This window comes from Nicotiana tabacum, chromosome 17 (assembly GCF_000715075.1).
Source record: "Nicotiana tabacum cultivar K326 chromosome 17, ASM71507v2, whole genome shotgun sequence".
In the NCBI taxonomy this organism is placed as follows: Eukaryota; Viridiplantae; Streptophyta; class Magnoliopsida; order Solanales; family Solanaceae; genus Nicotiana; species Nicotiana tabacum.
In genome coordinates this window covers 102,814,945-102,827,794 of record NC_134096.1, presented here as the reverse complement: position 1 = coordinate 102,827,794, position 12,850 = coordinate 102,814,945, and the positions used below count along the sequence as shown (strand labels likewise).

Below are 12,850 nucleotides of genomic sequence, written 5' to 3'. Positions count from 1 at the left end.
AATTTGATCTCATACTCAAATCCAATAAAAATTAATCTAAAGTCTATTTAACATCAGAAAGATAAAAAAAAAATTAGAAAGTAAAATTTTACATTAATTTTGATAAATTATGCAAGTGCAAATTTTGATTTTTTTTCTTTCTAATTTGTTAGTTTATATTAAACTAGTTTATCCTAAATTTTTTATTTATTTTACGTAAATTGTTAGTTAACTTTGTAAGCTAAATTGTGTAAATAGTTTTTTTTGAAGTTTAATAAAAATGTAAAATTAGATATATAAAATATTAGCATTTTTAGTTAAAGCAATTGTTTTTTGTTAAAAATTTTAAGTTTCGTGCCTTATTATTTTTTTTTAAAAAAAGAAATCCGGGCCTCATTTTTTTTATTTTTTAAATTGTTCATTTTGGGTAGCGTTATGAAGCCAAAGAAGAAGCGCCGGACAAATCCCGCTCGTCGATACAACCCATATCGCCGGTTCACGTTGTTTTTTGTTGAACCCGCTTATGTAAAATCCTGAGTCCGCCACTGCCTTTGCACACCTTTTTCCATGTTCCTGATTGTCATTATTTAGCTTCGTCCGATCCCCAACGTCTCATTAGTTATGGGGGAGATCTGTTAGCATAATAAGGTTCAGTTAATAATTAACTATTTTATTTTTACTCAGCCTTTACCATGCAATATGCTTTTCCAGTTTGGAGAGAAGAAAAAATAAAGGTATAGTTCATGTACTTGTTATCTCTTTCCTTTTTCTCCTAAAAAAGAAATGAAGTCGTTAAACAAAAAAGGTCTAACGAAATTGCAATGCCCAGATATGCTAACTATACTCTCATAAATTCTTTTATTATGAAACTCTAGTACACTGATGATGCCCTTTTGACTTTGGTTAACCAAAGCAAATGTTTGGTTTTTTTACTCCACTTAATAATTTAATTATGGATATAGTACTATGTGTTGCGTTTATGGTCCCATTTATAAGATGTGGAGTGATAAAGCCATGCTTGTTGCCGGATCCTTATTCAACTAATTAGGATTTGTGTTGGCGTTCATTCAGGAGTGGAACAAGTAATTATAGATAATTTCTGCAAGTTAAGACTTGTAATTCTTTTTTCTCCAGGAAAAGACATAATTGAACATTTTATTCAATTAGGGAGATAAGTTAAAAGTAACCAATGTCTCTTTTATTTTACGTGACACTCTTTTCTTTTAGTCATTTTTTTAATATTGAAAAATAATTCATATTTAAATTTCCAATTCCCTTCATGACACATAATCTTAATACCTACCGAAATGTAATGGCATATTTAAGATCACACGGTCTAAAAGTACTTCTTTTTAAAATTCGTCTACAATAAAGACCTTCACCCGTGCACCTGTGTGGATGTTTTTGCTCCATGTTTTTACTTTTATGGCTTCCATATTCCAGATACTCAATACCTGCCCTAAGTTACTCACTTTTTTTGGGTCCGTTTGATATGTGAGATATTAGATAAATTTTGGGACAAAATAAGGAATTATTTTATTTTAGTTATGAGATTAATTAGTTTTGGGAATCATGTTATAATTTATATTTAAATAGTGAGATTTGCTATCACATATAGAAGGTAGGATAGCTAATCCATAAAATATTGAATATCCCAACCCATGGGATATTTTTGTCTATCTCATTCCAATAATTGACCTTTTTTTTCCTCCACCTATTCACGTCAAGAGTTTCCGGAAAGTTAGATCAATTTAACTTCCTTTTTTGTTTTTTCTTTATATGCTAATTCATTGCTAGAACGTATTTTATGACAATACCTGAAATTAGCTAGTGTGGATTTTAATTCGATTCTTAAGAATACAGAGTATTGGCAGAAAAGAACGAATTACATAATAGAGCATTCAATCGTAAAGATATGAGAAGAAACAATTTGAGGAGTAATTCCTTATACAAATGATACTACTCATATAGGATGTTTATCTTGAATCTTGAAATGTTTTCCACATCCAGAAATAATTGTACATTATAAGCTAAAGTGGGAAATGCTAATGTATTGGATCGTAGAAAGTATAAGTTTCTCAAATATATGCTCTGTAACGAGCGAATTGGGTAGCAATACAATTCGTTAAATTAGTGTGGATAAAACCTATGGTATACAAATTTCTATAGTTTGACGACATTAGTTTTCCAGGTCATCAGAGACATGACTAGAGAAAATTTAATGGCGGATATATGTTTTACGTACTTGTTTGATTTTCATTGGTGGGTGCTAAATTTTAAGGAGGGGGTCCTCTTTACTCCATTAATTTTAAACAGGTGAAGTGGATATACTGCACTACTAGTACTAGTAGTAAGACTGAAAGTGGTCCAATTGCTAGCTCTAGCTACACTTATTATTGTGGAGATTGAAATCATGAAACCCTGTACTGAAAGTTCTCAATCTCATTTTCATTCAACATTCATTGCTTTAATAATGTTTATTTCTGAACCATATAATGGTCCTTAACCTAGAGTACAAAGTAGCTAGCTGTATTTCTTGTCATGATCAATATTGGTTTTTTAGCAGAATACCTCTGTAAGTTTGGAGTTTTTTTACTAGAAAAATACTTGCATGGTGAAAATGATCGTTCTATGCATCATTTTATAACAGTAGCACTAGGAATTCCAGGACTACAGTGACAACTTTTCTTCTCCTATAAAAGCGATAGGTCTCACAAAAGCTTTATAAATTTTAGTATTAAGATAGGACTCCACAGAGAAATTTACAAAGATTTTAAGCTAACTTCATCATTATCTTTTGAATATGTTGCTCACATTCTTTCATGTAAGTATTCATTTCCCAAACAGGCCAAGACTCTAGGCAATAACAAAATAAAGAAGGTAAAACCCAAATTGTTGGAAAAGAAGGGTTAAATAAAATTAATAGAAATGTAAAACTATCTAAAGTTAGACAGACCACATTACCTAACAATTTCAGTGGCTTGTCTTTAGAGGTGAAATCGCAGAAAATTAAAAACTAAAATCAAAATGTGGTTTTCTTTTCAAAAGGAGGAAAAAAATAAAGTGGGTTTCTTTATGATTGGCTAAGATTGGGTTCAAACTTAAAAAGCCCAAACACCAAGTTGTGTCATATAATCCAAAGATCCTTCGGCCTTTCCCTCATAGTTGGGGCCCATGAAACAGTCCATTTTTTTTCTCTTGCATTCAATCATAATAGGGGCCCACCTTAGCCTAACTTCCAAGAGTAGTCTTCATTTAATTTACTTATTTGAAGACAAGATTTTAAATATCCTAATACAATTTGTACGAACTATGGTTATGGACTTATGGTCACTGTCTTCAACAATTCATATTCATATTAATTGGCAGTGGGAATAGTAAATTAACAGTGAGAAAGACAAACAAACAATTCTGAGGGGTCACTCTTTCATGACATATCCTAATTACTCCAAAAATTTATTACCTGTCAGTTGCAGGAGGAAATTAAGAAGAAACAAAATGAAAAAAGATAAGTACTCCCACTTCCACTTCATAAAGACACTTCTTTATCATTAGTACTTCAGAAATAAAATCTATCTATATATGTCTGAAACTTATTAACTTTAATTTTTCCGTTTTACGATTATTGACATGTTATAGTCAAAGTATGCCAAAGTATTTCTTAAACTACATGTAAAATAAAGAGCGAGTACTGAATTTCATAAGGGTGTTTTAAATTTTGGTGGTCAATATAATCAATGCACCTAGCTATAGGGATAAAAAGTTACTTTGGACTTGTTAACATCCAGACGACATCCGTACTACAAATTCAAGTACGTGAATGCATGAAACTTAGTGGAGTAATATATATTTATATCCTAAAAGATTTTAGAGAGTTTTGTGAAGCCAATTAATTATCTGGAGACTGGACTAACAAAGAATTCAGATCTGATGACTGAGCTAGCTGTGATGTAGCTAGTTGAGAAATCATCATATATCTTCCTGCTACCAAACCCGTACAATAAATATAGGAAAGTATAGATGCCATTGCATTTTATTACTTGAAAATGACATTTCTTGATATACCCAGTAGATGGGACACTAGCTCTTACCATAAACAAACAAAGGTGGCAAAAATTCCTTTCTTCTTTAAAGGGGAAAAGAGAAATTTCCCAAGCATTTTGAGTGTTACTATTTCAACAAATAACTCTGACATATCACCTTATTGTAAAGGCAGAATTGTTCTGCAAAATAATAATTAGAAATAAAATTAGTAAATAAATAATACTAATGGTGAATATAAGAAAATGAAAATACGAAATACAAAAGAAAGAGATGAAGTTAGGTGAAGGGTGATTGTAGCTTTGTATCTAATTTCTTTGAATCTGAAGAAAAGGTCGAGAAGGTAAGTTGGACAAAATAGGCAACATAACTAACTCAATAGGAACCATATAGCCAAAAAGAAGTCTGAGAAATTAAAGCAGATAGCGAGTGTTGCAGTTGTAGTTGTTTCCCTTCATTTTCCTTACCAAACATTATTGCAAAAAGTAAAACATAATCTATATATGAATTGCTATAATACTGTGGCAGTTGGACTGATTTTGCTCCGAGGAAAATGCCTAGTGATAACTATAAAATATGAGAGAATATTGCAATTGCGTCTAATCAGATGAACTGTAGCTTTCTATCACCATACTGTGTAAAAAATTTAGGAATCTTTTGCATGAGAATTTTTCTACCTTATGATTATTGTATTATATAAAGTTTCCTCACTTGTCCGTTTTTACCCTTTTGTAGGTCCGAACATTTGTGGGGGCTAGGCGGGTAAGGGGATACTTTGATTGACATGTTCCCGCCCCGGTCCCTTCACCCCAACCACCTAAAGAAAATAAAAAAGCCTTCTTGGGCTAGGTGTTAAACATGAAAATTTTCGATTAGTTACTGTGTTTAAGTTTTATATGGTAACCTTGTAAAACAACTTTTACATAATCAGACACTTAATATGTTTATAATATAGAAAAGATGATGAATAATTATTGGAGTCAAATCATATTACATTGAACATGTACAAATTCTTTATTTAGTGAAGGTATAAAACTTAAATTCTAAATAGACATATATAGATTGTTGCAAAGAATAAATGAATTTCCAGTTTACAAAAGCCTTACCAGTAAGTGGCTAAGTTCTAAGCTTAATGAATTGTTAAATTACTTTGTAAGCGAATTAATGACACAAATTGATTCAAATCCTGATTAAAGTTTTTTATATAAAGGAAGTAGGGATTGCTTTTTGTTTGATATGCACTTTTTAAAGACTACACAATGAAGGAAAGGTTGACCGAAACAAGAGCGGGAAGCCTTTTAAAACAAAAAGTAAAAGATAAACTTGTACACTGTGAATTTTGTATGCTTCTATGAACATTCCAATTACCCGATAAATAACCAAAAAGCATATGAAAAATACTGTCTCATTGGGACTCCTTTTATTGTCCAAAATCAGCTTTCATACATCCTGAAGGGATAATGTGGGTACAGAACAAAAAGCTGGTGGGAAAAATAATGTACTACGTACTACTACTATACAATTACAGTAAATTAATCTCTCATAGAGCTTGCTAACATAAAGCAGCTTAATTATGACAAAAAGCAAGGGCATAAATTATGAGGCAAGAAGCAAATTCGGTTTAATTACTATGGTATAAATTAAGGAAGGATAATTAGCATCACCCTCTAAAATTTTAACCAAAGAAATGAGTATTCTCTGGTAAATTTCCTGCATGGCGTAACCCTAAGGTGAGTGACACATCACCAGCAGTGGTCCCAAATCTTATCATGGTGGATCCCACATCAGCGTTAGTGGTGGTCCCATAATCATCACCGGAGAAGTTGCCGCCGCGATGGCATGCGGCGGCGTCGGAATCATGAATATTGGTCGGGAAAGTTGCTTGGTTTTCCGAGAAGGAAATATGGGAATTGATTGCAACGAGTGAAGGGTCGTTTTCAGGTGCATTGATTTCGGATCTTTTGCCTAATGTGGATGCTGCTGTTGCTGTTGTGGCAGCTGTTCCTGTCTCTGCAGCTGCAGCTGCTCCTAGTGCTGTCGTAGTTGTGGTCATATTAGTAGAAGAAGAGTTACTCATATTAGGCGTTGGTGTTTGTGCATTATTGCCACTGTTTTGGTTTTGGCTATTCTCTCTTTCATCGTCTTCCTCCTCTTCTTCTTTGGCTTCTTGTTGATACATCTCTTCTACCATGGGTTTCCACAACCGCACCCTGGCATTTATGAACCAGTTTGATACCTGAAAAAAGCACATTCGTATACAAAAATAACCCCGTCATTAACTTTCATTATGATATATTTTATTACACTTTTTTTCACTCATTTGTTGCATTTTGGGAGATATTTCAACAACCTCAAGGTTTGAAAGATATATATGAGATGTTACTTCAGATAAGAGTTTAATTTTACCATACTTACGCCGTAAAGAACTTTTACATTACCAGTCACTTAAAAGATAACTACACGTAACATCACATGATTAATGATATTAGTTATAAATTATAATCTCAATTATAATGCAGATAATTTGCTATAAAATGTGAATTTACACTTATAGTGTGAAATTCTCTTATACAATCAATATATATAAGTTCAATCATTTTCAATAAAGAATTTAACTTTTATATAATAACGGTGTAAAAGAAGTTTCAATAGCATGCCATCTTTACTCCGTTCTAGTACGCAGACAATACTAATATACCATATACGCACCATAGAGTTGAATAAAGAAAATTTTCGGGGAAGAATGAAATGATGTGAAAGGAGTAAGGAGTAGATACTATTGTTGATTCATCTTTCAGTGTAGAGAGTCAGCATGCATGACCATATTTAGTTTCTTGAAAATTTTGTCGGAAAGGAAGAGAAACCCCATAAGATCTCTACCTATCGTATTTAATTAATATACGTGTGGTTGGACATTCATATACTTTGCCTCTGCACTTACTATTCCTAGATTTTCTTTTATAAATCTAGAATTTATGTCTTTGTAGAAAGAATCCAATGGAAAAATAAGAGGCTCTTGCCATGCCCGAATTAGGTAAAGAAAAAGAAAGGTGGAGAACCAACACCCAAATCCATGCAATCATACAAGTCTAGTGTTATCGGGTGTTTTCGAACAATTAGTGTGGGTTCAATTCCACAGTTCCCTCCCTTTTGCAAAATCCCAAAGTTTTTTATAAAGAAAAATCCATGCAACCCAAGCTATTAGTAACGTTTTTTTACCGAGTACAGCAGTACGTAAGTTTTAATATCCAAGCCGGTGGCAATGTACAACACAAATAACCTCATTATATTTAATACTACTATCTGTTTATCAATATTTTAATTGAAGAATTAACCTAAATAACCCTCCACCAAAGTGCTTAAACTAAAAATAGCCGATGAAGGTATAATAAATGGATAATTTATGTATTATATAGGTATAATTATGTATCATAATCAATGTATAATCTATGTATATGGCTAAAAAAAGTAAATAATGAATATGACGGGCTATTTGTATAAAAATCCCTAATTAGCTCGATGTTTACTTCAGTTAAATAAATTACTATACATTTATAACTTGTTTTTTAAACAAAATAAATTATTAAAAAAATAGCTCAGGTCATATGTTGTAATATTTCCTTCATATTATAGGGATTAACATTAAGTACTTAAATTCCCCGAAAAAAACAAAAAATTGCTAATGTAAGGAACAGAATATTTAGAAATTAAATTCTAGATCCAGCATATGCATAATAATATGAATAAGAAAACTTGAAAGAGAAAGAACAGACGATGAGCGAACCTGGTTCCTTGAGAGACCAGTCTGTCTTGCCAACAGATGCTTATCAGCATCACTTGGATACCTGAGAAAAGTGACCCCAAGAAAAAAATAAAAACATCAGACTCATTAACAAAACCGTATAAAGAGATGACTAAATTTTCTTTATCCGTAGATGTGAATTGACACTTTCTTGCTTTCTTTTTCTCTGCATGGGCGTGAAAATCCAAGAAAAACGCAACAGCAGCAGCAGTACCTCTCTGCCACTAGTAACAGCAGTAAAGGCACAAAAAAAAAAATGCATGCACTCATCTTTTTCATAGCATTCATTTTTAGATAAATAGTTAGATTCAATTTTATTTCTTTTGTGTAGTAGCTCCCCAAGCTGCTTTTATCATCATTATTGTTACTATATGCATGTCAGATTATTGAGTAGGTTCTTTTCTTTTCCATGTTCAAAATCATGCCTATGTCAGCAGGTGACAGCACTAGCGCATTGGATCCAGGAGAAAGAGCTAAATTTACTTTATACATCAAAGGACACTGAATTCGGGTTCCTTTAAACTCAGACACTGCAAGGGAAAGAAAAAGAAAAAAGAAAAGCTAAAAAGTGATGTTGGAAATGTGTCTTAGACTAATAAAAGTTGATTGATGGGTGTGAAGCTTCATTTTGTCTCTTCATAATTCCATAATAATGGGGTTTCGACTTTTGTTTATACAGTAAATGTAAGAAGATTCAGATTCCCATAGGTGTTAGGAGTTAAGACATGGGGATTGAAAAAAAGGTTAGACTTTATTATGGTCAACAGAATTAAAGCATGTATAGGAACACAATGCAGCGGATTAAAAAACTTTTTTTTTGGTTTCCCACCACCATGTGCCTGGTATCCATATTAAGTTACTACACTATTTTTAAAAATAATTGTCTGTCTCATGAATTTGTGTCAACCAAAATTAAGATTAGTAACTTGAAAAGTAGGCCATATTACTTGCAATAATTAATAAATTAATGTATACTAAGATAGTATAGAGATGGAATCAAACTCGTAATGTAGAATAGAGTAGAGAGTCACGTACGGGTGGAGAAAATGCTCGAAAAGCCAAGCTCTTAAAATGTTGACAGAGCGTTCAGGTAAGCCTCTTTGGGGTCTCCAAGCTTCTTGTTCCATCATTCCCATTTGGTGAAATGCCCTTTGCTGCCTCAGACTTTGTTCGAGCATCTTAAGCCTTGGAGTTTCTCCTTTAGTCAATCCCGAAGTGCCACCATCTTTGTCTCCCAGCAGTTCACAACTGTGCTTCAATTGTGCTGTTATTGCATCCTTCAAACACCTGAAGTGTCTTGACATAGCCTTCTGTGCAAGTGCTGTGTAAGGAATTGCTGCACCGAAACCCATCACTAGATCAAACGAGTTTACCACCATTTGCATTTGTTCGCAGTAATGATTGTACCTCCTATCTACCTGCTTGCAAATAAAAAAAGAAAAAAAAATGATTATGATACAAAAAGAAGACTACTCTAAAAAATATAATGTAAGTTACTTCAAGAAATAAAGAGAAATTCAAGATCAACAATTCAATTCGTAAGAAGGATCATATACCAAGTTCGAGTGACTTAAGCGTCTCAAACAATTTTCAATGTGGAGCATTAGATAAGAGCATTAAAAAAAGGAAAAATAATTGGAGAAAGAAAAAAAAAAGGTAGAAAGCTGGGAAATGAACATTAATTAGTACGCTGAAATGATTGTTGAATTCCTGCTTTGTCTTGGGTTTCTATCAATACAGCCAACAAGTTAATATCAGCGTCTTAGTATTTGCATAAGCAATTGAAGGAAATCAAAATTAAAAGTCAGCTCAAACCAACCACGATGGACTTTTAAGTGCATTCTAGTGTCGTCGCACTTGCTTATTTCCTTGTTTAAGGCTTTAGTCCGATGGTAGCTTACGACCAAATTAACATTACGACAATAATAGAATCCCTGATACAAACCTATGTTTTCCCACTTATAAGGAAAGTTTCTGATCACTTAATTGTTCTACTCGTCGGCAATCTAATACGTAGCTTAGTGCCCCACCCGTCGAATCACTCCTTAATTAACAAAATAAAGATTTCTTAATTAGAATCTAGTTAAAACTCGGAAATGACAAAAACATATTCCCCTAGCCGGCCTAATTTTATATTTATAAAATATTCCACTTAAAATGCCGTAACTTTCTGTAGATATTTTTCTTTAATTAACAGACTAAATAAACAACAATGATTGGCTATTGACTCCCTAAGAGAGAGAGAAAGGATACGTGCCTCATCAAGCATAGATAAAAGTTTGACCTTCCTTCTCTGATGTTCAATCCTATCAGCAGCTGACAAAGGAGGTACATCCTTTGAAGAAGACGATGAAGTATTATTGTTACCGCCGCCACCATTAGTGCCGCCACTAGGGTTATTAGAATTAGGGTTAGCGGCTGCTGCTTTGTTATTCTTCTTGAATTTACCCCTCCCAACACTGCAAAATTCTTCCAGTAATTCTTGGGCAGCTTTAGCATACTTGGAATTTCTCAACACATTGACCACTCCTAAAGAAGAGCCGTACCCAACATGGACTTGTTGATGAAGGTTTTGACCTACTACTCCACTGTTACCAATATTCAAATTCTTGTATCGAAATTGTCCACAAGTAGTAGACCCTCCTCCTCCTTGATTGAAAAATAACATTCCACTTTCCTCACCCATCCTTAATTCCTCTGCCTTATGCTGTAACGAAGATGATAAAGATAAAGAAAGGCCTTGGCTTTCAACAACATGATTTACTCCAGCTCCGATTTCATTAGGGGTATTGAGACCGGCACTTGCACCTCCATTATTACCCCATGTGAATTGACCAAAAGATCCTTCAGCTGGATTGGGAAACCCTTCAAGTGTTGAAGTAGATGATGGATTTGGTAACAACATGTGAAGAGTAGAAGAATTAGTTGAAGGAGGAGGAGGAGGAGGAGGATGAGAAGGAGAAGGTGAAGGTGACCTTGGCTGTGGATTCATAAGAAAAAGTTGCATGGACTCCGCCGCATTAATACTAGCACTTGATATCTGATTGTTATGATTTTTTGCATATCCCAATGGTACTACCATTCCTTGTCGGTTCCCGAACCACTCGTTTCCCATGCCGGCGGGAGGAGGAATCTGCTGTGGCTGAGACCGTTGATTCGGGTTCGGGTGTCTAAAATTCGGGTTGAATTGGGCCTCCAACAACTCCGTTGACGTGCCCGGTGGGAAACTAAACATTTCAGATAACATTCCAGCGGTCTGATCATAAACTGGAAGCCCACTCGTTTCTTCTTCAAACGGTTGGGGTTCAAATCCTTGCACTCGTAATTTATCTCGACGGATCTGTTGAGCCATGTGTTGTTGCTGTTGCTGTTGCTGCTGCTGCTGTTGTTCCACTTGTGATCTCTCGAACCCATTCGGGAAACTGAAAAGACTTTGGTGATGATAATCTTGGGACATAGAATTGGGATTTTTCGAGAGTTGAGGATGAAGAATTGTTGGATTAATGTGACCCTTTGAATTATGAGATGTAACAATAGAAGGACGAGGTGGTGTACTTGTTATTCCCATGGCAGCGTTGTCTTCCTCTTCATCATCTCTTTTCTGCTCGGATCGGGTATAAAGAGAGTTAAAATCGGTTTATAGTCATTAAAAGAAATCAAAAAAGAGATCATGGAATATATACATGAATTATTGTCGGGAGATAAAAAAGAGATAATAAGTGTGGCAAAGAGTAAGGGTTGAGGGGAGAGAAAAAGACTTTTTCTTTTTTTAATTCTTCAATAAAAATTTAGAAAATAAATAAATAAAAGGCTTCAGCTTTATTCATGTAGAGGCACAAACCTCTTAAGAACTTGCAGGTCGGAAAAGGGGTACAAAGGTTTCTCAGATATCGTTTTCTCTTCGTGGGATTTGAAAGCCAAAGTTGTATATGTCTCTCTCTCTTTCTCTCTCTCTTTCTTTCTGTCTCTGTTGTTTCTGAGGCTGTCGTTTATCTATACTGATATCTTTCTCTTTCTCTCTCTCCTTTTTTTCTTTCTCTTTGTTGCTCCTCCTTTGCTTTGCAGTGAGTGCTGTATGTCTCTACAATCGCCTTCTGGAAAGAGAATTGAACTATATAGCAGGAGAATATAAATATTAAAAATAAAGAAGATGGAGTTCCTTCATCAACTGTGACATGTATTATGGTTTTATATGTGTAGTTGATTTATATGAAAATCACATATCTGTGTTTGTCTCTCTCTCTCTTTCATAGAAAGCAACACACCCTCGAGAGAGATAGAGAGAGATAGAGATGAGACATATAAGGGGAGAAAATAGAGAAGAGGTCGCTGTTCTTCTTCTACATCTCTTTGTTTCACTCAACTAATTTTATATTCCATAAAATAGTTCTAGTACTAGTTTCGTTTTATTTCCTTGCTTGACAAATAAACTCTTAAAGTCACTGGATTTTTAGTCCATGGACGAAGATATAAAATACCTGAATTATTTAGTGAGATTTTGAATTGACAGATTTAACCTCCGACTATACTAGAGCAACCCAAGATGTTGATGGGATGAGTGAGTGACTATAATATATGCTCACCAAACCTCCCGAATAAATGTAAAAGGAAAAGATAAAGTAAGGATTCAACTTATAGATATGATAATGTAAAAAAAATATACAATATATTTTAAAATGTTGTATATAACAAATAATCTACCTTATTTTTTAGGTTGCTAGGGTATAACCTTTTATGGACGGTTACTGATATTTAGCTTAAAGTATATATATTTATATGTATATCGCCTCATGTTTTACTCGTGTTTCGTGGATTTCGGATGTAAAATGTGTTAATTTATATTAATTCGGGGTGTTTTTATGTGTAGGAATCATCCGGAAGCAATTGGGGGCGAAAGGTGCGAGATAAGAGCCAAAACAGACGAAAAAAGGAAACCCCGGATTTTCAGCGCCATAGGCAGCGTGGAGCGCCACTTGTGGCGCCAGAGGCAGAATGATCAAGAAGCCCAGCGCCAGGGCCAACGTGGGG

The 12,850-nt window shown here is 34.1% G+C and overlaps 1 protein-coding gene across 2 annotated transcripts; it reads right to left on the bottom strand.

Moving 5' to 3' along the window:
- Nucleotides 1-5,438: 5,438 nt before the first annotated feature.
- LOC107799012 (BEL1-like homeodomain protein 2) lies at nt 5,439-12,225 on the bottom strand. Of its 2 annotated transcripts, none has more exons than XM_075234757.1 (5): nt 11,664-12,225; nt 10,076-11,423; nt 8,858-9,236; nt 7,805-7,865; nt 5,439-6,256 (listed from the first exon to the last, which is right to left on the bottom strand). In XM_075234757.1, the coding sequence occupies exons 2-5, from the start codon at nt 11,388-11,390 to the stop codon at nt 5,696-5,698; spliced, it is 2,316 nt and encodes a 771-aa protein (XP_075090858.1). In that variant the 5' UTR covers nt 11,391-11,423; nt 11,664-12,225; the 3' UTR covers nt 5,439-5,695. The 2 variants fall into 2 exon arrangements, with proteins under 2 accessions (XP_075090858.1, XP_016477556.2); XM_016622070.2 differs by having other exon boundaries at nt 8,858-9,240; nt 10,080-11,423.
- Between the last annotated feature and the right edge of the window lie 625 nt (nt 12,226-12,850).

Excerpts from the sequence above, each read along its gene's own strand:
- LOC107799012 (XM_075234757.1), bottom strand. The coding sequence starts at position 11,390 with ATGGGAATAACAAGTACACCACCTCGTCCTTCTATTGTTACATCTCAT. Across the intron at positions 9,237-10,075 it reads ATCTATGCTTGATGAGGCAC|ATAGGAGGTACAATCATTAC; the intron begins GTATCCTTTCTC and ends GCAAGCAGGTAG. Across the intron at positions 6,257-7,804 it reads CTGGTCTCTCAAGGAACCAG|GTATCAAACTGGTTCATAAA; the intron begins GTTCGCTCATCG and ends TGCTTTTTTCAG.